Source organism: Styela clava, chromosome 3 (assembly GCF_964204865.1).
Source record: "Styela clava chromosome 3, kaStyClav1.hap1.2, whole genome shotgun sequence".
NCBI classification, from domain to species: domain Eukaryota; kingdom Metazoa; phylum Chordata; class Ascidiacea; order Stolidobranchia; family Styelidae; genus Styela; species Styela clava.
The window spans coordinates 4,489,069-4,512,540 of NC_135252.1; the positions used below are offsets into that span (position 1 = coordinate 4,489,069).

A 23,472-nucleotide genomic window follows, 5' to 3' on the forward strand; every position below is an offset into this window, starting at 1 on the left:
AGGGTTTTTAAAATCTTTAGGCTAAATAAAAGAATAGAATGTTATACAAATATGTACAAAAAATAAACAAAATTCTGCTAAAGCAGCCACCGGTTGAAAGGTTGAAAATTAAGCATCGTCAGTTGTCATAATATGGTATTTGTTAGATCAAGACATTACAAGAATATGAAACTTATTCCTGTCAACTTAGGTATACAATTAAAAATATGATTGCTGACGATTCAGCAGTATCCATCAGCAAGTGAAAACAAATTGTCAAACGGAACCTTATTCTATTAAAACTGATCATAAAGCAATGGTATAACTCAACAGTTTATTTTCACTTCACACTATGACAGGGATAGGCAGAAACAGAATAATCCACATCCCAAACACAGGATGAAAAATAATTATGAATATGAAATATCTGAATCAAGGGTGTGTAACATTTTTTATCAATGGGCCATATAACCAACATCAGACATCTAGTTGAGTCACACAAGAAATTTAGCAGTAAAGACAAGACGAGAGATTGCGGCTTTCGCTTAGCCTTACAGTAATAAATGCATTGAGCAAAACAGCGAAAGATTCAATGCAGCGACAAGAGCAAAAAGAAACATTATGTATTTTATCCATGTGAGCGCCTTTATAAACATAAAACATCATATTAGGATTTGACACCCCTGATCTAAATAATATTCTAATATAATATCACTTTGAAACTATTTATGTTTGCAGTTATATACGACAGATGCTCCACAAAACAACTTTCATAGCAAAACATTTTAAAATAATAAAATTGCTCCCTGAAGAAGAGATGCTAAAATCAGACATCAAACCTCATACTTTTTTATAGCCTAATTCATGGATCTAATACAACAAAATTTCACAATCATAAAATTGTTTATACTCCGTAATATTATTAAGTACATCACAATATTAGCACAATGTCCACATACTTTCGTCTTAAACAAGTCTCTGGATAAGGCATTAGTGCATACAGACTTCCCACAAGACCCGTATTTTGGGGAATAAAAGGTTGTCATTCTCACAACAGTGCACCTTCGGTGACATCCTGTGGTAACAACACATTTACTGATGACATTATATGGTAATGCGCCAATGTCACTGTCATTGAGTCATTCTCTTTTTTATTCCATACTTTCCTCTATGAAGCTGTGAAGCAAATATCCGTACAGACACACCTGATGTTTTGCGAATTGTAATTTCTCTGTCAGCGATCACTGTAATAACTCCACTGAACTTTGTGTTATCTTTGTAATTATAAATAAAAACTGGCTGCCCCCTGTGATACCATTTCTTATCATATAATAATTTTCCTCCCTCGATTCGAGCTTCTACTGGTTGTCCACTCGTATTGTGAGATTCCACTGATATTTCATGAGAAAGTTTTGCTGGTTTGCCTTTGTTAATGATTTTAAGATCTTCTAGAATTTCTTCATCATCAAGTACAAAATTTAGTTGCGTTGGACTCGGTTTTCGGCGTTTATCATTATTTGCTGGGGCAGGGTCATGTGCTCGTCGACGTAAATTACGTTTCACTTGTGTTTTCGCATCTCCCATTGAAGGACAAACTCCTGTGAGCTCCATTGTATGACGCTCAGATTCGATCATTTTCTTTTTCTCCTGTAATTCTGCAATTAAGTTTTCTTTTAATTCAACCTTCTTTTCATCAAAGTCTTTCATAGCAGCTTTTTTCTCTCGTTCATATTCTTGTTCAACTTTATACAATAAATATTCTTGATGTGCATGAGCTTGTCTTTGTCTATCTTTGTGAACTTGTTCCAGTTTCTTCAATCTTTTACAATATTCTTGCAAAGTGCCAGAATCAAGTTGTGCTAGTTGCTTTTTTAGTTGACCAAGTTTGTCCCTATATATCTGGTCCAAAGCTTCTTCTTCAAATTTAGCTCGGTCAGTTTCACTAGCGTCATCCGTGTCTTCATCATGACCTCTGCTTTGCCTGCTCGATCTCCCCTCACTATTCTTTGGTGATTTTTCATCATCAAAACTGTCATATTCATCTTCTTCCGACATTTTCTTCATTTAGAGGCCTACTGTTTATAAGTTGTGAATAATTAGGATCTGCGTGGACACAAAGCGATACTTTTACAAGAATATCACATCTCCAATATTGTAATATGACTTTTATGCTACCACCACTATCTGACTACCGGTACAGGACTATAGAGAATATCCAGTCTCTGATCCATACGGTCATACCTGGGTCTACTGGTCTAGGTAGTTTAGTCAGTTAGTACAACAAGCATTTCTAGTGGGAGTAGCATAACGATTTCTGCATACAGGCATAGGCCTATCCTATGTCATTTCTAACCCCCATGACTATGCCATGTAAAACGCACGGTACCGGTACGTCACTGCAACGTCACAATCACTGAATAAAAGCTTGTCAAAGTACAGCGATTACCCGTAAAGGCGCATGCGAGTATGGAACAAACGCCGGCGACCTCTCTCGTACCTTCACCGTTTCGCAGAGCTAAAATGAATACGCAACTCAAGCGAGACACCAATTTTGACCAACGTTCACGATATCCTCATCTGAGCAACTTGTGATTTCGTGGGTAAGCACATTAATTTACATTCATGCAACTATATTGTACCACACTTAAGTAACGAGGCATTGTATGTTTTCGCTCTAAGCGAGGCTTTAGACAAGCAGAAGCGGACGTATTAATCTACGTTTACACAATGGGTGTAGTTGGGACCATACACCTAAAACCAGAAAGACTTGTTATTATACCGTGTGTCCTGCGATAGGTCATGTACCGGTATTGTGTCACACTTCATTAATAAGGCGTTATACGTTTTCACTCTAAGCAAGGCTTTAGTCAAGCAGGAACGGACGTATTAATTTACGTTCACGCAACACACACGTGAATACTATGACAGTTTAGCAGACATTTCCATTTTAGTATGGACATAGCCAATTTACTGATTTAGCAGAGACATAGCCTTTTTACTTTAGTATGGGCATTGCTATTTCAGTATGAACATAGCCGTTTTAGGATGGACATAGCCATTTTAGTAGGGCATAGGCATAGCAAACATATATAGCAATTTTAGTAGGGACATATCGTACCAAGCGCATAACAAACAATAAAAACAAAATAATTACAGAATCAGGAGGGCAAACAAAGCCTTATGTAAGCTTTAGAAGGTGCCAAATTTAAATTAAAAGTTTTACAACCGAAAGGAAGTGGAAAATATAGAATTAATTCAAACACAGCAAAACAGATAAAACAAATAAATAACGAGGGAAACTTAGGATAATGTTTCATAGTCTGATAGTACTATAACAAATAAAGTAGAAAACTAGAACTGTGAAAAATGAATCACATTGATAATTTTGTTATATGGATTGCCAATTTGAATACCGAATTGATAAACAATAAACTGAAATTGTGAAATAAACCCACTTTATGTTAAGGGCAGATGGTATCTCATTTTACTGGTGATACGGTCAACAAATAAGGCATAGTTATGAACGACCACCCTTTTACCCCTTCTCTTTATACTCACTCCCATCTTATTTTTCCTAAAGTATGAATCCCAACCATATTAACCCAGACAATAATGTCACTGTTGCTGCATCTGTGGCAACAGGGCTTGAAAAAGTGGCTGCAAATGAAATACAAGAAAAATTTCCATATATGGATAAGAGTGATGTAATTGTCAAGCAAGGTCGTGTGTATTGGAAAACAAACAGAAGTTCTTTAGCACTTGCTCATAAATTGAGGTCGATTGATCGCATGTTTTTGATTGTAAAAACATGTGAAAACTATATTTACAAGGAAACTAAAGAAGAATCTTATGCTGATCTTGTACAATTAGCAAGAGAAATCAACTGGTCTGATATTGTAAAATTTTGGGGCTACAATAAGCAGTACTGCAAAGGTAAATCAAGACAAGAAAACCTTTACAAAAAGTACCCAAAATCTCAGGCAAAAGGCAATTCCTATTGCAACGGGGATAAATTGGATGACTCTCCTAGGGAACCAGCAAAAGATGACATTTTAGCATCATCTGATACTGAGCCTCAAGAACCAAAAAAGCCACGAACAAGTCAAAATGGGACTCCTATTGTACCCAATATAGCCCCAGATGGAACATTGGTGCGATATCGTGTCACAACTAATAGAGTTGGAAAAAAACAACCTGTCACTTCCCCCGAAGCATCTTATCGATTTGGAGGCGAGATTCAAGATATTACAGATTGGCAGGTGAGGTTTTGTTTTCTAACATTATATTGTAAAAGATTGGACTGATTGTCTACACTCTACAGCAGCGTTTCCCAAACTGTGTTCCGCCGAACACTAGTGTTTCGCGAGCGTCTTCCGAGTGTTCTGTGAAAAATAAATCAAAAATACGTCTAAATGGGTCACCATGGCGATCTAGGGATCGTGAAGTTGTCGCCCAACTGACCGTTCAATATCGTGTCACCGTTGGCCTAAAGCGGACTAACTAAGGTAAGGTAGGGGCATATTCGTTAACCGTCGGCCTAGCTTTTTGACTGTTAAGTTCATTATCAAGTTTGCAGCAATCCTTTTGGTTTTGCTATAGGCAAACAGGTAGGTCTTAAGAATAAAGGCAAATGGTCAACTCTTCTTCCGTCATCTCTGTCTGATTTTACTTTGAAATGCCGAAAAAATTACTCATGTTCGCTAAACTCGATTCAGCAGATAAATAAACTGCAGCTCGCGAAGTTGCAGAAAGTACTTCTGTGTAAAACCACGGGCTGCCCATTTGTTTAACATAGGCTTTCTAGTAGTTGCAAGCAAAAATACTTTGGCCCCATGACATGCATTGTTTGTTTCGCACAAGCTAGTTAGGGCATTGTAACTTCATAGGCATAGATAAAAAATATTTGGACTCAGTTACGGTATATGCTTTACAACGTAAAGGGATTGAAATTACTTGCACGTACCAGATTAAACCAAATTGCTAACTTGTTACAATTTTTTCTTGTGAACCGCATTCGGCCCATGGGCCACAGTTTGCACACTCGTGTTCGACAGCCTTGATCACATTAAATTTCAAATCATTTCATAAAAAAAAATATTCTTATGCTGTCAATATCATTTATTAATAAATATCAAATTTTCAAAATGGATTGAAATTTACAAAGTGTGTTCATTTCAGGTTGATTTGTCAAATTACAACTTGGAGATTATGCTATGTCTAGGAGAGAGTTCATTGGAAGTTGCAGTAGCATTGACTCTTCAGAGTTTGCACAGAAGGTTATTATTAAAACAATATCTCAGTTGGTCAATAAGCCATATATTTAACAACATTATTACAAATGAAATAGATAATGGTATAAATTCTATTTTGTGTTTCAACTGCAGTCATATTTTGCTTTGTCTACAAATAGATCACCCCCGTTTTTCATCATTCAAGATTGAGTCACGAATGCCTTCTTATTTGCTGTTGTTGACATTATTGTTGCTTGTATTTAAAAATGTTATTTTAAATGCCAGTTTCATCCTATAATATTTTTCGTTTAAAAAATGTCAATTAGGCTGAGCTAAATAAGCAATTGAAATGTTGTACAGCACATCTTGAAATATGTAAATATTCACCAAGGTTTTTGAGAGTGTGAGGACTGAGGAGGTTAAAAGACACTTGTTTAGCGTAGTAATTTTATTAAAATGGGGATCTTTTAACCTTAATTAAACATAGTTATTGATATCTCTTTTTATTTTTAGGAATATTACTCATTTTGGTGCAACCACACTACGTGCTACAACTGCTTATTGCATGCTTAGAATGTGTAATATACAGACGGGAGAATTGGTTGTCGACCCAATGTGTGGTTCAGGTGCTATACCAGTTGAAGGTGCTTTGGAATGGCCAAATAGTTATCATATAGGAGGTATTGATTGCTTTGTGTCATTTAGTTCAATGTAAAAAATAACAGCATAATAAACTCAGCTCTAAATTTTAGGTGACAACACTAGTTCGGCCACAGAAAGATGTTCTTGTAATTTACAATTTATTAACGAAAATCCAGATTTTGTAGATGGACACCATGAAAAAGACAAAAGGTTGGTGATTATGATTTAAAATTGAAAAATACTCCAGTGTTAAATAAGGTAGACTTTGTCTAAAAAGAGATGAAAATGCTGGCTTTCATAGATTCATGATAAAAGGAAGTACAGTATTCTACAAATTATATCTTTTGGATCACTATATATAAACTTTATCATTTTATTATGTGATATGGATTTCTGACAAAAATTAAAATCAGAAACAAGTGTAATGGTGACGAATTTCAATGTTCTTGGTAACGGTAGAACATCGCTGCAGTCATGCATTTTACCCTGCTTTTCTTTAGTTGAAAATGCATCAATTACTGGTGTATTATAGATTCCGGTCGACATCTTTTGGATTTTATCATTGTATAAACTTATTTATTTGATTGTCCTTATCAATAATAACCATCCTATTTTGCAAAGAATGAACCTCAGAGCAGATACCATACAATGGGATGTTACTTGTCTTCCACTGAAGACTAATTCAATCGATGTTGTGGTATCAGATTTACCATTTGGGAAACGTGTTGGATCTAAAGTTGATAATCGTAAACTGTATCCAGCATTATTAAAAGAACTTGCACGAGTAACTATATGTGACAGTGGAAGAGCATGTTTGCTCACACAGGTATAATAGCCTTTACTTTAATTGTTAACATAGTTTGGTATGTGGATTGAATTCTTAGTTCTGCTTAGTGGTGCCTGGTTCGCAGACCATCATAGACACTTGTGACAATTATTGACCCGTTGTGTCTTCAGACAAAGGACACTTATGAAATTTCATATTTGTGGGTTCGGTATTGTTAGTTACAGTTAGCCTTAACTTTGATAGCCTTTGAGGTTTAAGATCTTGGGCTGAAATCCCATGCTCACCACCTCACACAGGGTGTAATAAATTGGCTATGCGATGTCGAATTGAAATAATTTTGGTTCGTCCTAAATGAAAGTTGCACCTTATCAATGACTGCTTATGCACAGCCTTTTCCGAGCAACTGAAATGCAAGCTGAAATATTTCAGCTTTGAGCTATTTCTTGCTTCAATATGCTATGTGTATATCTTCATAGAAAATGGCCATTCATTATTTATAAAAAACTGGCACAGTTTTTCTCCTATTAATTTCACCCTTTTAACATAATTTAGGACAAAAGAACAATTAAACGATCAATTGATGGACTTCACTTCCTATGGAAATTGAAAAAGACGCAATATATCAACATTGGTGGCTTGACAGCAGGAGTGTTCTTGTTGCAACGTACAAAGAATAATTTTGAGGACATGCCAAGCTAGATTAAAAATGAAAGATTATAAGTCTGAAATTTCCTTCTCAGTTTATAGTCCCTTTGTTCAGATGTGTTTGCAGATGAATAGTATGCCAGTGAATTACCATTTTGAAATTACCGCCATGTTACTGACTCTGTTCTGTTGGTCCTCATGAATTAATCATAATGACTGCTTTCAAATTTTCTTTAGGATTTATTTAACTTCTATTAATCTATTATATGAATATGGATGCAAATGTTGTTACTTTGATTCATGATAATGGCTCGTCGGCAAAAATCCATTTATTTGGTGCAACAGTTATATCATGGATTAATGATAATACAGAGCAGTTGTTCTTGAGCACTTTGTCAAAAATGGATGGAAGCAAGGCAATCAGAGGAGGAATACCAGTCGTATTTCGTAAGTAGAGGTAAATGTTATATTTTAAATTGTCCATTTGTGAAATTGCCATATTTATACCTGTGATTTCATTAGATGATTGGTACTTCATTGAAGTGTAGTTTCATATATTTTTGATATTACCAATCCAAAAATTTTTGTTTAGCGAACTTTGGTCCTTGGTCATGTGGTCCTCAACATGGGTTTGCTCGAATTTCATGGTGGAAGTTACAAAAACAGGAAAAGGTATGTCTATATATAACATAATCTTTACATCTATGACCTTATCTTGATGTTTTATAAAAGAACAATCCGTTTTTTTTATCAGTTAGAAGACTGTGTGAGAGCAACTTTTGTTTTAGAAGAAAATGATCACACATTATCATTGTGGAAATACAGGTTGGTCTCATGAAAAGATTCAAATTTTGAAGCATCGACCTAGGATATTCAGTCTATTTGGCCCTTGCCGGCATCACCATTTTCTAGAAATTTGGTTTTGCTAATCCTTTTATCAGGCAACATGAAATACCTATTATTAGTGTATTAACTTAAGCAGCCTATGTTCTGCTTCTTACAAACTCTATAGCTTGACAAATCACAAATATGGATTTCTGACAGAAATTGAAATTAAAATAACGAGTGTGATTGTGAGTTGCAACAAAATCCAAATGTTCTTGGTAATGGTAAGACTTCATTGTGATTCAAATCCGCTTGAAGCAGCCACATTTATCGGATTAAAGTTTACAAAAAAAATGATTTAAAGAACTTTGCTTTGTAAGAAGTATGCTGTGATTTTTTAGTGTGTTGTGAGCTGAAAAAGTTTGGATCACTGTGCCACAGTCATGCTTTTTAAGCCTGCTTTTATTTAGTTAATCCCATCATTTTTTTGTGTATTATAGATTCCGGTTGACATACACTGTTGAATTGAGACCACAGGAGTTAGAGACATCTCTTTCCATATCGAACACTGGTACCGAATCATTTGATTTCACAGCTTTGCTTCATACGTACTTCAGAGTGTCAAGCATTAAAGAGTGTTCAGTCACTGGGTTTGAAGGCTGTACATACAATGACAAGGTAGTCTTATAATGAACTAAAGTGATTTTTGTTTATCTCATTCGTTTAAGCCATCTAAAATGAATTTGTTTAACAGGTTACTAAGGAAGATGGGAGAGTGGAAAATCGTGAAAAAATTCACGTTGATGCTAATGTGGACTCTGTATACATTTCTTCAGGAACCAAATGTCATTTTGTATCCAGTCAGGGGAGGAAAATCAAAATAGAAAAACAAAATCTCAAGGATACAGGTTATATAATAAAAACTTTATGAATTCCATTTCATTGACAGATTTTTCATATTTATACCAGAGGAGTAGAAGATAAAACTGCTCAATATGAAGAGGAACAATGATTCTCAGTTGATTACCAGATCAGATCTGGTATTATAACGACTCAGTTAATAATTACAGATCCACAATATATAGTGGAGGGAGCTGGTACACGAACCACATGGAAGAGTAGTGTAATAGGTTGTATCAAAAACACAGAGCATTTAGTATAAATTGACAGGCACTTGGTTTATAAGAAAATTTGCTTAAAGTAAAGTAACCTCTATTATTGCATAGCAATCTAATTTTCTATAGACTATTTATCACGAGGCCCAAAGATTTTGGTGACCACTCGTGGCTTTGCTTATGAGTAAATGCATTTTGTGTATTTCAGTTCTTTGGAATCCATGGTCTGCCAAAGCAAAAGAAATGTCGGACTTTGATGATGAAGGTTATTTGAATATGATTTGTGTTGAAGCTGGACATGTCAGTGAAAGGAAAGTTTTACAGCCAGGCGAAATATTTGGTTGTGGTCAGAAGTTGAAAATTGTGAACTAACTACCATTACTTTTCCTAATATCAATGTTGCACTTAATTATAAGGTTTATTTATTTTTCCTATGGGTCATTGTGCAGTACTATATGCCATGGATGTCTGTCTATAGGCCCAGTAGGCATTGAGAAATACAATAAAAACATATGTGATCTTGTCTTGATCATCACAACTTGGGCAAAAATATTTCAGGTTGCCTATTTGCTATTTATCAGAGGAGTGCTTCACCGAAATTCAGACTTATTTTCAATGATGCAGTATCATGTAATGAAATCTAGCTGCAAAATACAACATATGAAAAATGAAGTCAGCTGCATGAAATATAATAGCATCGTTTTATCAATGCAGGGTTGCACAACCTATCCGTCGAAGATGAATTGTGAGACCGTGATGGTGCGTGTGTTCCAAATGCGAAATAAGACAACGCGTGCTTAAGTTCATAATGTTTTTGTAGTATCGTTATCTTGCCGCGATGTCACCAAAATTAATGATCGAATTTATGTTTGAGGAATTGGAGCTTGTAAAGAAGCTACTGTTATTTGCAAGTTGATTACATTTTCCAAAATTCTTTGAAAAGTATCGTTTTGACTATATTTAGGTAGAAATGCCATTGTTAAGGATGTAAGTTCCAGAATTTCGAACCAGAGCAATTTAAAAAAACAAACTGATTGATTCTGTTTAAGGAAAATTCAGTTAAATGAGGCAATTGCGTGACTCTGTGCGTTTTCTCAACATCGACCAAAATCGTCTCTTCGTTTATTTTCTTTGCTTTTGCAAGGCCACCCTTCTGGGGTTGCTATATTCCATAGAGATCACATTTAGAGCTGGAGCACGAAATCCCAACATTTTGTTAAAGCTGCACCTTAGAGGTCAGGTCCAAGCTAAAAAATGTTGCTCCTGAGCCACAGTTTGAATGTAGTTTGGCTCCAGGGATGAAGCTGAAACCTATTGCGATTTCTTACCATCTCCTCAGTCCGGTCACAGTTTTGGAGGAACCAATGGTTTCGCTCAATTTTGAGGACCACTTAAAATGTTAAGAAGTTTTACAAATATGTCATTATATAAAAGCGCTTCTCTGGAGTACCAATATAGTAACATGAATTTATCATTCTTCATTAAAAACATGGTCTGTGATGTTTTCCTCGTACTCTTGTATTTCTTTAAAATCTTGGCGCAAACTATACTAAAGCACATTTGGCTGGAGTTTAACATTTTAGCAGAAACGATCACTATACATTTAATAAAATTTTCAAAGCCGCAATTCATTGGGTATTTAATGCATAATTTGAATTAATTTTCTACTGACGTTATCCATCTCTTAGTCCATTAATATCATTTAATCACAATTTATCATTTAGTTGTTTCGAATGTGAAGAAAGGTAACGATAATATGATGTTATATAATCGGGTTCGAAAATATTCGAATCGTAATATTCTGATTCGGAATTCGAGAATAAAATATACGATATTTACATCCCTGGCCATTCTTGTCGAGGTAACTGTATTTTAACGAAGAATTGTATCACTGATGCATCACTAACAGGCTGGGTCTCCACGCCAGCACATGCAATGAGGAATTTGTGGAAATTTTATTCAACCTGAATTTAGCACAGACGCAATAGAAGAATACAAGTAGGGGAAAGTCAACAAAAGCTTTGGCATTTGTCTGGCTAAACGATGCTAGATTAAACAAGAGAGCTATGCTCAAATATATGGACACGTAGCGCCACCCAATGGCAATAATTTTGATGACGTCAAAGCGAAAAAAAAAAGTAATAGCATTCTGGAGAAAAATTTTATCTTTAACCACTGAAAATTTCAAAGCAATTGGTTCAGTATTCGAAGAGAAAAGCGATTTTTTAAAAATGATTGAGACAAATAACAACAAAATTTTGAAACGATCGTTATGTCCACTAAACGTGTCCAATAACATTCGTGAGATCTGAATGTTATCTTCGGAAAGATAACTCATTCCAAATAACTGCGTAATTATTCACGTTGCCCTGTTGAGAACTTTTTGGGCCTTGTAGTAGTAGTTTTCAACGATAGGGAGTATCGACCCTTAGTGTCATAGCTATTTTTAGTAAATTTGATAAAAGTTTAGGACGCAGACAATGAGATATCGGAATATAACTCAGAAAGGGGATCGATTTCACTGGCGGTCAGGTCCCTCTGCAATCTAGAATTCTCGGTGTCATTAAATCTCAAAACGAGATATTGATATTACATAGGTCGCCATGTTGTCGGACGTTATTGTTTCCTGAGCATCGATTTGTTTATTGCGTATTGATGGCAGTCGGTTGAAATTGAAGTTTAGACGCCGTTCAGACTTATTGGTTTGTTTTTATGTGCCATATGTCAGTTTTTATTAGTGTCTCTAAAATTTTGACAAAAATAAAATAACTCTTTCAATCGTGAAAAATTCTTCCTGTACTCATACCATTGACTAATTTTAGTGCCTCTTTTAAGAGTATTCTACGAGTTGGCGTTTGCAAACTGTTTTGTTCTCGAATACTTAATTAGTACCATTAAAAATACTGAACGTAGTACAGTAATATAACCTAATCGTTTTTTATTTTATTTCGGTACTTCAATTAAACTAAAGTTTGCACGCGTGACTTAGTTTTGAGCAATTTTTTTTTATAATAAGACAAAATGACCGTTTGATTCAAACCTACATTCTAAAAACATAGTAGAATTTGATTAATGACGCCTGACATTACGAAAATTAGTCGATGTTTACGACCATGCTCGAAAATAGCGTTTGAGCGGTTGATTAAATTTAAATTGTTTCCGTTAACATTTTGCTGTTTAGCCATTGTGTCGGAAATAAACTAGGACGTCGTTTCCCAGGGAAACGTTTATTACACGGAACAGAATCTTCTTAAAAACTAAATACATGATTGGTGTATTTCCCTTTGCCATAAAATAACCTGCAGGACTCTAACGGAACACCGGTTGAAAACAAGACTGTTTATCCGATACAAGTTAGGTCTAAAATTGTTTTTGTTGCCCACAATAGTTATGAAAACTGTCATTTCAAATGTTTGCCTGTAGGTCAAAACCACACCTTTTACTACATATTCTATAATAGTTAATGAGTGGAATTCATTAAGACGCCCTGCGCAAGACGGTGCTATCCTGGATATATGATGCAGGGTCTCACTGACAGCCAGTGAATCTTCACAGTAGACGGACCCTATCCTTCCCTAGTGATGAGCAAGAAAACAGACTTTTGTAAACGGAAATTTCATTTCTTAATTACTTAGACTAAACATGCAAATTACAAAATATCGGTACATCAAAAACAAGCCAGGCAAACTATTCTTAATTTATGAAAAGAGATGAACCTGATGTTTGGTGCGGACAGTACTAGGTTAATGATTAAACAATTTGAGCAATTGATGCTTTGAACATGGGCAGCCAAATCGATTCTCGGACTTCCATCCATGAATTGAATACTTTGTATGTAAATTTGATTGTGTATGGATCAATTCTGTCAAGAAAATTTTGTTCGGGCAAAGGAGTTTCAAGAAGAAATAAAAGCAAGTGCAAAATTACATAACTTGCATAGCAAGTAATAAATAGATTGCGATTTATGAACCAACCATACAAATAGTACAGCAATGTTGATAACTAGATACCTGGAACAAATATTTCCAGATTTGAGATCAATTGTTGGCTATTTAAATGGACGCATGTTCACTGAAAAACGTAAATACTTCTATTTGGAATGGCACAACCAATTTTGCATATGTTATTCCTAACCCCCACCTGGTCCCGTCATCCAAAGATTATGTCACAGACGTCACTACAACCTCACGATCCTATCAAAGAGTTGCCAGAGTTTAGTCACGAACGCCCGAAATGGCATCTTCGCCAATGATAACAAACTCGCTAAGGCCAGCGATCTCTCTCATATCGGGATCGTTACGCCGAGAAAACGAGAGAAAAAGCACACTCGATTTCGGGTGATCGTCCGTGCGTCTTGTATGACAGTTTGTATAGCTTGTTCGGCCTTATTACATCACTATGACTTCGTAGTGACGTAATATTTGATTGACATAGTAAGGTGGGGGTTAGGAATAACATATGCAAAAATAGTTGTGCCACACCAAATAGAAAAACTTACGACATGTTGTGAGCATGTCCCTTTAAATGCGCATGAACTCAGGGTTATGTAGGGAGAGATGGACCTGAATATAATGGTAAGGTTTTGCTAATTCTTTTGGGTGAGAAGAAATCTAGAAAATGATGATCTTCGGGGTTTCAAATGTGGACAAAATATTTTCATTTACATCAATACATAAAGTATTAGCTACTATACCATTCGCATCACAATATTACACTTCTGGTACTGTGGTATAGAAACGTTGCACTTAGTACAATAGAAAATAGAATGTACCTCCTCAGATATAAAATTTAATGAGGTATTATACATTGGTATTAAATTTCCTAAAACATATGTCAATTATAATAATAATCATCATTAAACTTCCTCTGATAATTTAATCTTTTTTTCATCTTTCTTTGATTGAATTAATCCAATAATTTGATGTAATTGATCTGCAGTGACTGAAACGTCCTCACTGTCCAATGCCTAAAAAGAATACAACATTCTGTTTGAGAAAAAATTGAACTCTTACGAATATGGCTTAGTATAAATTTAACAGTTTGAAATATAATTTTGTAAATTGTTTGTTTGGGTGACCTGACAATACTTCACAAATTTGTCCAAAAATACGAAACCACTCCTTAAAATAGAGACATGAATCGGAGATAAATTGATGATGAAACTGAAAACCAAGGATGGCTATAACAAAAATATCTTCAATTTCAAACCCTGTTCTACATTATTAGAAGTTGAATGAAGTCTATTGTAAATAATTTGTAATGCTTAACCGCAAGCAATAGCTGAAAATGAATAGGTAATAGCTGAAAATGAAAAATTCTGAAATAATATTCTGAATTATCCCTAAACTTGATATACCGGTATCATATATAATATGACCAATTTCGAACAAATTTGAATATTCAATTTGTTTTGGAATCCTTTCCACAAATATATAAATTTAACTGAGATAATTTCGATAAGCATGGCAAACTGAACTATCTTTAGGTTTCGTTATCTGTATTTCAGAAAAATACCTTCATTTGTTAAAATGGTAATTCAAAATTTGTCGTGCCCACCTGCATAATAGGTTGCTTATTTATTAGACAACTTCTCAATATTCAGAACCATTCTCTTCACAGAATATCAAAAATAAAACATTTTCTCACCTCAAAAGCAGTCATGACTTCTGATAGGTCTATTTCCCCATCTTTATCGATATCTAACAGATGTGCTATACTGTGTAGTTTTTCTTGTGGTATTTCAGATAAATGTTGTAAACTATTCTTCAATTCATTGACAGAAATAGATTGCTTTTCAGATTCATCATCTTCTAGAAAGAATATTACATATTTATTATTAAATTTAGTAAGATAACAGAACCTTGCAAACTCTGAATTTGTAAAACGAAATGCTATAAAAACACCATAACTGCAAGAGCATTCAGTCTAGAAGTCACGTTCGACTTTTAGTAGTAAAAATGCAAATGTATCCTAGGTCTGATTCTTTCATTTATTTTCAAAATTATTTTGGCTCCAAGGGACCAATGTTGTACCCCAAATTTTCTTAATTTTAAAAAAGATTATGAAAGCCTTTTAGTTCTAAAATAATGGCTGACGGTACCACCTTCACTTACATATATTTGATCATACCTCTATCAGTCAATATAATAAATCCCAGGTGGTCAGCATCACAAATAAAAGAAAACAAAGTCAATGGTGAAAATGCAGATTTTACTAGTGAGCTATGGACATTAATACACAAATGCCTGCATTTTGTGAGAATGGTATTTTATAATTAAATTCGATTGACTATTGTTAATTTTACCAGTAAAAAAATAAAAATAAAACTGTAACTAACACAATCTTTGCAAAGGGAACCTATTTGAGTAAAGCTGTGTTTGCTGTTATAATATTATTAAGTACAAGGTAACAGAACACCATCATAATCCGTAAACCTACACAACCAAATAACAAGAATTAAAATCACAAAATGGATTATGTACCGTATTTCAAATTAATACAGATCAGGTTACCTGTCTTATTCCTAGCATTTTCTCGTTGATCTAGTTCTGCTACAATTTCATCCATGTTTCCAATAAATCCAGCGATTTTCTTCTGTAATCTGGAACTTGCTTTCTTTTCTTTCATTAAAATTTCATCCTCTTCTGAACTCAAATTTCTATCCAACTTCAAAACATCCTGAACAAATATCAAATTTTTAAAATAAGCATTCTAAAACTTGAATACAAGCAGAGGGAAATTATTTGAACACCAGCTTCCAGCTTATTTGATGAACAAACTTACTCAGTAGATTTAACCTATTTTGGCACCCCATACCGTAAATTTATTTTTATGATTCCGTATAATTTTCAATACCCGACTGATGCCAACTGTCACCCAGGTGGGACATCAGATAGTGGCACCCAATATTCTCATTGAAATGAAAACTTTGGACAACTTGTTAAAAGAAACAAATGAATGTGGTCTGGGATAAACAACACAGATTGTACGAATAATTTTATCATCAATGCATATTCATCTATTAAAAAAAGCTTCATTTCACAGATCACGAATACATTTTAGGTACTCCCGTAGTATGTGTACAGGGTTAGAGTTAGGGCATAATTTTATTCTGATTTTCCTTATTTTAGTTCTATTACAAGTTTGGGGACTGTTTGTGTAAGCCAAGTGAATATACTCCCTGCCCATAGGCTTCCGTCCCCTCACATAACTCAATGTAAAAAACGGTAGGCAAACAAAATTAGTTATCTCCATATTGGTACACATACTTCTTCTGGAGCGCCCAATTTTCATTATTAAATCACTATAAAGTATATGAAAAAATTTGAAAATAGGACTTGCAGCTCAAATAAACTTCCATTTAAAAAAAATATTTAAATTCAAGCCACCAAAGCTGAAAAATCGAACAAAGAAGACTCACTTGTTGGTACTCAACCAAATCTTCTCTCAGATCTTCTAACTCAGATTTTGTTTTATTGAGTGAGTCTTCTTTTGCCATTAAACCAATAGCTTTGTCAAGGGCATCAATCTCTTCTCGAGTAATTTCCTCTAGCAACACAGGAGCTTTATCCGTGAGAACTGGGCCATCAGCTATTTTTTTCTCTGACTCCAGAACTTCAGAGATGATTGCTGCTTTATCTTTGAGCTCAGATAAAGTGTCTTTCAATACAGGCTGTCCAAAAAAAAGAATCACATTAAGTGGAACTATAACAAAGTTCATAAAACAACATCTGATGCAAAGGCTATTAAAACGATTTTTGAGACAAAAATCTAAAAGGCTCAACAAAAAAATTCGCACATGTAAATGTAATACTTACCTGTAAAAACTTGTGCAGCATTAAAAAATGAAATATTTCTGAATTTTTCACTCAAATCCAAGTCACAAATAAAATCACCTAGGCACCTCGCAAACAAAACAAAAACTCAGGTAATTTGGAACATATTCTAGTGAGAAAATAACTGTGCAACACGTCCTAGATCACTGAAACTTTTGTGTACAATCATACACAAACATAAGTTCGAAGTGCTGAAAAACGTCCTTCGTTTTTGTATAAGTAAACAATAAATTTATGGATTCTGGTTTTTTTTCACCCCATATGTAAGATTGAATCTTTCGCATAAGAACATAGATAAGATACTACTTTGCTATGTGATTTAGATTTTGAACATTTTACAACAACAGTGAAGCCTGAGTGCTCCAACTTCTAAGTATGCTCTGCTTTTATAGGTGATTCAAATGACAGAAAAATGTATACCCCTTCATCAACAACTTCAGCCTCCATCTCTCTCCTTTTCTTTTGTTCCTCTGCATCTTTCCTAACTTTTTCTTTTTGTTTCTCTTCTTTTTCTTCTTTTGCAATTTCAAGCTGTTCCTGTTTTGTGACCTTATATCTGTGGAGATAAAGTTAACTGAGTAAAGAAATCAGCAAACTCCATGAATTACATAAGAGGAAAACTTGTAGTTGTGAGTTTTCTTGTAGCACACCAAAGAGCTCAAAATAATTTCCCACAATTAGTCATTCAGGACTTTGTTTGTGACATATAACACTCATAACAGTTATAGGACAAAAAAACAATGGTAAATGAAAACATGATAAGGCTCATAGTCATAATATGGCCTCATTTGCATACAACTCCACACACAGATGTCCAATGCAGTCAATAGCATCATATAAATAACTGATGACAAGGAAACAACAATTTTTTACTACAATCACAAATAAGCCTTGGTGCAAACCATATTTAGATCTAAGCCATTAACAGATATTCCTATAAATCATGATTTCAGACCCTAATTTTTATACAAAAATGTTTGTCTGTCTGTCAATTACATGGCCACCAAAGTCAGACAAGGGTTACAATTTGACTAAGCTATCTTATCAACATTTCTCTCCCCTGGGATGAATATGAAATCCTATTCTAAACAACCATTTATATGGATCTACTTGAACTTTTATAATGTTGCGAGCATAACTGATCTTTTTAGTAACTAGTATATATTAAGGCAGTCAACCTCTTTGTGTTATCGATTCTTTCACAATTCAATTCAGCCGCTCGAACTTCTGCTTCATCTGCGATTTTCTCTGGCAATGCAGAAATAGCCTGCTTCACCATAGTTTCAACAGGAACATTTTCAGGCATGAAAAGTACTCTACTCAACAAAAGAAGAGAACTCGGAACATCGTGATTTAAGTGAAGATCAATCCACTGTTGAAGTTGTTGTTTTATTCGCTGCTCGGACACACCAAGAGCTCTCATTCCTCTGGCCTGGAATGAAAAAAGAAAGAAAATAGTGAAAACTGGGCTGTGTTTAAATTCCCAGTGTGACTATGTCTTCTGTAGCAAAAGTTATAGCCAGGAACAGAGAATGGATAATGCATAATATGCTACACTGAAATCAAAAACAGAAGAGGTCTACCAATTGTTCTACCAGTGTATTGCACCAGGCCACCAGACCACGTCCGCTGTATAACAGCAAAAATGATCATCAATTGATCAACGTGTTACTTCCTTTCACAGGTCATAGAAACAGAACGTGTGGCATGATGATTGGTTAATTACAGGGTACGGTCATGTTACAACTATCATAACTTGTATAGTCCTTCAAAATAAGATTATACCACTACTTCTTAATTAATACATAACAGAATATACTTCTGGACAAAAAAACTGGCCCAAGGCTATGAATAATTAATTATCCAGAAGGATTTAATATTCCAAGTGCTCAGCGATTATGCAAATCAATTCATCAGCATTTCAGGAAGACAAAATGTTTCATTATTATTTCACCATTTACTACAAGTTGATGAAATAAGGTTAAGCATTTCGATAATGAAATATTTTTCAAGCACAGTAATGTAAATTTGCACCAAAATATAAGAATCAAAATCAGTCTAAAATGCACAAAATAATATATATTAATTCCATTCAGGGCACGAATCGTATCCATTGTAACTGTATATTAGTTTTTATTCCCTAGTGACAAGACAAATTACAAAGGTTCTAAGATATTTATTAAACAAGAGGTTATCATTGGATAGACAGGCATTGTGGGAGTATCGAATTTAAAATAAGGATTTGAATTCATGTGTACTATAGAATTGGATGAAATGCATTTTAGGTTCTTGCAATTATGCATATAGATCAGGGGTCGGGAACCTTTTTTGCCAAGAGAGCCATAAAAGATACATATTTTCAATTGCATTTTCGTGCGAGCCATACGGAATTTTCATTCCCTAATCATGTCTTGAATTTTCACTCAAAAGTCAACACATACAGTGCCTCAAGATACATTTAATGTAATTTCTGATGCTGCAAGTTGTCGCTGATGGCCTTGAACGACTGCTCACATGCAACACATGTTGAAATCCACGATACTAATCGCCTTTTTTACTAAGCATCTTCGTATTGCTTATAATAATCTAAATATTACTAGGGTTACCATATTTTTGTGACTTCAAATCGGGACGCCTCGAAAGACAACGACCCCTTAGCTGTGATTTTATAACTTCACATTTTCCGATTTTACTACATAGGCCTACATTCCTACATTTAAAGCTGTCTCGGCTGTCTTTATTGACCATATTGTGATCGAAATTTCATGCGCATATTCTCTGTCAAAATATCGGGTTCAGTTCGAAAAATAGAAAGGAATTGACGTTAACGATACCGGTACAAATAATTCGAATTTAGACTAATTAGTATTGGTTTTACATGCGATATGTCTGCCATCAATGGGAATCAGTGGGAAACGAACGCATTCGCCTTCAGTAAGTAGGCTAGCGCTGCGCTACAAAGAAACAACAGTAACGAGAACATGTTTGTGTATTATGCTGGAAAAGCGGGACGGAATGCTTTTCGCTTCGTTTACCAACTTTAAATCGCTTGGTGATGTCACAAAATATGTTCCAGAATTATTTAGTTTTGTCGCAATGTCTATCTGGCACTTCTCTCACATAACATTATAACATAGCATGTTCTTAAACGTAATGGCTAATGCTATCCCACATTTAGCTATATATATATAGTTTGATATCTGGTAACAATAATTAGCTTATTCTTGGAATATCGAATTCTCTGGGAGCCATATGTCGTCACCAAAAGAGCCATATATGGCTCGCGAGCCATGGGTTCCCGACAACTGATATAGATAGTAAAAGTAATATTATTTAAAACAAGAGAGCGCAAAAATACAAGAACCGAAAGTCAAATGACTACATGGGCTGAATTTTATTTTAAAGAATTGTAACATGTCATGTGACAGTCTGCTTGTGAATTGCATAAACATGCTGAATCGAGGGTAATAAGATGAGCTTCGTAAGATTTAAAAGAGAAAATAAAAGCCATTTAAGAACTTCTTTAAGTACCGAAAATTTAAAATCCTTTAGTTCAATTATCAGCAAAGTGATATTTTTAAAAGTACATAAAAATATCTCAAGGTCAAGAAGCAACTCAAACCTCAAGTGTTAATTAGGGCTGGGCACTACGAATCGAATATTCAAATCGGTTCAGAGCAAAATTTCGAATCGCCGCCATTTTGCTTTTTCCCGCCAATGGTTAAGGTGAATTACCCAATTTTTTTATTATTGAAGCCCTATTTTTTCAATACAATTCTGACATGTGACTATTATGTGTAGTGAGTTATTAATAAATAAGTGTCTTTCTTCATGGTGTGTGAAGTTGTGAACGTTCCGCAATCTGTCTTAGTGATTTGTTATGTTTTCGGTAATACATTTGTTGACGACCAATTACAATAAAAAAGTAACATATAATCACATATCTCCCTTTGACTCCCAAGTATTCGAGATTCGATTCAAAAAAAATATTCGACTGATTCTGAAATCATCAGGTATTCCAAAATGCCCAGCCCTAGTGTTATTTTCAACAACAAATTGTAGCTTAACAATGTTATCAATAGTATAATTTACCGCTTGTATATGACAGTTATAAATATGATGAATTATAAAATATTGATCAGGAAACTAACTAACTTGACATGCTGTTTGTAATTCTTGTGCTGTCATGTTATCAATGCCTTCTCTTTGAATAAGAGTGTCATCAGCATGCAACCTATTCAACTTCATTTGCAATAAAAATCGAAGTAGATTGTTACTTCCCACAGCAGGTACTTGGATGAGCCTGAAAATTGAATGAATAATAAATAGATGATTCCATTATCAAATTCAGTCTTCCTTGAAATTAATTGAAAATATCCAAATGTTTGTTTATTGAAGCTCAAATTTTGTAGCCAAATGGATCAATATATCAAAATATATTTTTCTTGTATTCTGAAATTCAATTTTAGTGAGTCGAATACAAAAATGCATTATTTACTTAGTTTGAACGAAATAATATTTTTGAAGCCGAGGAAATCGCTTATAAAACAAAATAATAATTTGCAACTTTTACAAAGATCAAACAACTTGCATTTCAATTGTATCACTATTCCAATTTAGCGAAATCTTTCCATTTATATTTTTTTCCTATAGAATTTAAACCGACATCTTTTTTAAACAATTTTTGGTTCTGATTTTAGCAATAATATTTTGCAAAACTACTTCAATTAAAAGACTGGTCTCAACAACCTTTCAGTCAATTTCTCAAAAATGCCAATAATGAGTAAAATTCAGCAATATTTATATACTATCACACACAAAATCGTATTACCTGCACAATGCAACAAGTTGAGGTCTGGTCATGCTGTCCAACGTCAATTCATCTTCAAACAATTTAGCATGTTTCAAAATTTCTTCATTTGTTGGCTCTTCATCAGTAGTTCGAATTTTTTGAAAAAAAGTGGCAAAATCTTCTGTGGCCTGATTTTCTTTTGACATCTTTTTGCTTCGCATAGCAATATCTTCTACCGTATCTTGCATAAACTTGGCCATTTGCAATTTAACAGACAGTTCTTTTCTTAATCGAGCTTCACGAGCTGTTTTATCCTCAAAAGTAGAAGGAAGAAGTCTTGGGAAGAGGCTGACCACCACTGGCAATGCAAATTCAGCAAACGGGATAATTATGAAAACACTAAAAGGAGCAAGCCGAAATATATCTGATACCGCTCTTTTGAATTGATTTCGTTCTCGCCGAACTACTGGTTTTCCGTTCAATATTTTCCACAGTGTTTTCCATGCAATTCTAATGTCCAATCCAAGAAGTCGAAAACCATGATAATAATGTTTCAACTCCGCTACAAATCTATCCCATAACGGTTTCTTTGGGGGAGTGGCTACTGAGCTAGATGTGGTTTCTGTCGCTGTAGGTTTTTTATCAGAAGAAAGATTTTTGTCCGCTTCAGTCTTTTTCAATTTAGCCTTCAATGTATCTTCTACTTTTGATTTATCAAAATTAACACTTGCAGCATGGATATTTCTTGAGATTGTGTGGTGTAGACCAATATTAGAATGGTGCCTCAAAAGGATGGGATAGGAAGAAGATATAGAGTCAACTTTGCATCTGTGGTTAGATGATGAAAATATATAAGAAGTGCAATCAGGTCTTCTCCTGCTGTAACTGAATGGATGTATCGAAAACCATCCCGATGCAGAATGTGTTGAATATTGGTGACATTGTTTAGGAATTCCATACAAGAACTGAACTTTTCTTTTATTGTTTAAAGTCAGTGAATAAATTCTTTGTAATTCTTTAGTGCCATGACGTAAATGAGACATGTTTTATCCAGTTGTTTCAGATGTTATAATAACGCACAGTGTCACAATATATTAGCATGATTCCTATAAGCGCTTGTTCTTAACTAATTTTAACTGAGTTGATAAATTAAAATTTTTATGCTAAAATATATTTCACTTATTTATTCAAATTAATGTAAAATAATACAGATAACAGTGCATTGCACAGCCAGACAGATTTTGACAAATTTTCCAAGGTGATTTTGGCCCAAACAATAAAATTTTGGTGGCCGATAAAAAAGGAAATTGTTTACATACCTGTCAAATAAAATAATTGTTCAGTATATGACAACATATATTTGTAGATAACAATCAAGAAGGTTAATTTCACATGAAGTAAAACTAATCATAATAGCCTATAAAAAACTTGGGTCAGTAACAGTAGGTCAAATAACAATAAGGTCCATTCCCAGTGCAGCAGTGCAGTGATGATTCAAAATCCCTTGCAATTTATAATAAGCCTTTGAAGTAGTTTTAAAATATTCATTAACATATAACTCTAACGTTATCAATTATTTTATGATGATGCCTACTTCTGTATTCGCGTTGTTGATAGAATA

The 23,472-nt window shown here is 34.4% G+C and overlaps 4 protein-coding genes across 6 annotated transcripts; 2 read left to right on the plus strand and 2 right to left on the minus strand.

The window, feature by feature from the left end:
• Positions 1-21: 21 nt before the first annotated feature.
• LOC120342984 (sin3 histone deacetylase corepressor complex component SDS3-like) lies at positions 22-2,327 on the minus strand. Its single transcript, XM_039412045.2, has one exon. The coding sequence runs from the start codon at positions 2,041-2,043 to the stop codon at positions 1,111-1,113; it is 933 nt and encodes a 310-aa protein (XP_039267979.1). The 5' UTR covers positions 2,044-2,327; the 3' UTR covers positions 22-1,110.
• A 233-nt stretch (positions 2,328-2,560) lies between these two features.
• Positions 2,561-7,521, plus strand: LOC120342982 (tRNA (guanine(6)-N(2))-methyltransferase THUMP3-like). The gene is made up of 7 exons (XM_039412044.2): positions 2,561-2,575; positions 3,560-4,238; positions 5,158-5,255; positions 5,724-5,890; positions 5,963-6,062; positions 6,474-6,678; positions 7,192-7,521. Exons 2-7 carry the CDS (start codon positions 3,561-3,563, stop codon positions 7,336-7,338), a joined length of 1,395 nt encoding a protein of 464 aa, XP_039267978.1. The 5' UTR covers positions 2,561-2,575; position 3,560; the 3' UTR covers positions 7,339-7,521.
• A 29-nt stretch (positions 7,522-7,550) lies between these two features.
• LOC120342985 (uncharacterized) lies at positions 7,551-9,762 on the plus strand. 2 transcript variants are annotated; one of them, XM_039412046.2, is made up of 6 exons: positions 7,551-7,731; positions 7,877-7,956; positions 8,039-8,109; positions 8,610-8,787; positions 8,864-9,017; positions 9,433-9,762. In XM_039412046.2, exons 1-6 carry the CDS (start codon positions 7,551-7,553, stop codon positions 9,594-9,596), a joined length of 828 nt encoding a protein of 275 aa, XP_039267980.2. In that variant the 3' UTR covers positions 9,597-9,762. The 2 variants fall into 2 exon arrangements, with proteins under 2 accessions (XP_039267980.2, XP_039267981.2); XM_039412047.2 differs by having other exon boundaries at positions 7,603-7,741.
• Positions 9,763-12,823: 3,061 nt separating this feature from the next.
• Positions 12,824-23,234, minus strand: LOC120342148 (mitochondrial proton/calcium exchanger protein-like). Of its 2 annotated transcripts, none has more exons than XM_078110664.1 (8): positions 21,891-23,234; positions 21,215-21,362; positions 18,238-18,491; positions 17,480-17,615; positions 16,645-16,896; positions 15,737-15,902; positions 14,871-15,031; positions 12,824-14,190 (listed from the first exon to the last, which is right to left on the minus strand). In XM_078110664.1, the coding sequence occupies exons 1-8, from the start codon at positions 22,892-22,894 to the stop codon at positions 14,080-14,082; spliced, it is 2,232 nt and encodes a 743-aa protein (XP_077966790.1). In that variant the 5' UTR covers positions 22,895-23,234; the 3' UTR covers positions 12,824-14,079. The 2 variants fall into 2 exon arrangements, with proteins under 2 accessions (XP_077966790.1, XP_077966789.1); XM_078110663.1 differs by having other exon boundaries at positions 14,871-15,034; positions 21,891-23,232.
• Between the last annotated feature and the right edge of the window lie 238 nt (positions 23,235-23,472).

Coding starts and splice junctions, on each gene's coding strand:
- LOC120342984 (XM_039412045.2), bottom strand. CDS start 2,043: ATGAAGAAAATGTCGGAAGAAGATGAATATGACAGTTTTGATGATGAA.
- LOC120342982 (XM_039412044.2), top strand. CDS start 3,561: ATGAATCCCAACCATATTAACCCAGACAATAATGTCACTGTTGCTGCA. Junction 4,239..5,157: donor AAGATATTACAGATTGGCAG/GTGAGGTTTTGT, acceptor TGTTCATTTCAG/GTTGATTTGTCAAATTACAA. Junction 5,891..5,962: donor AAATAGTTATCATATAGGAG/GTATTGATTGCT, acceptor TCTAAATTTTAG/GTGACAACACTAGTTCGGCC.
- LOC120342985 (XM_039412046.2), top strand. CDS start 7,551: ATGAATATGGATGCAAATGTTGTTACTTTGATTCATGATAATGGCTCG. Junction 8,788..8,863: donor GCTGTACATACAATGACAAG/GTAGTCTTATAA, acceptor TTTGTTTAACAG/GTTACTAAGGAAGATGGGAG. Junction 9,018..9,432: donor ACAAAATCTCAAGGATACAG/GTTATATAATAA, acceptor TGTGTATTTCAG/TTCTTTGGAATCCATGGTCT.
- LOC120342148 (XM_078110663.1), bottom strand. CDS start 22,894: ATGTCTCATTTACGTCATGGCACTAAAGAATTACAAAGAATTTATTCA. Junction 15,903..16,644: donor ATTTGGTTGAGTACCAACAA/GTGAGTCTTCTT, acceptor ATATTTGTTCAG/GATGTTTTGAAGTTGGATAG. Junction 14,191..14,870: donor AAGTCATGACTGCTTTTGAG/GTGAGAAAATGT, acceptor TATTCTTTTTAG/GCATTGGACAGTGAGGACGT.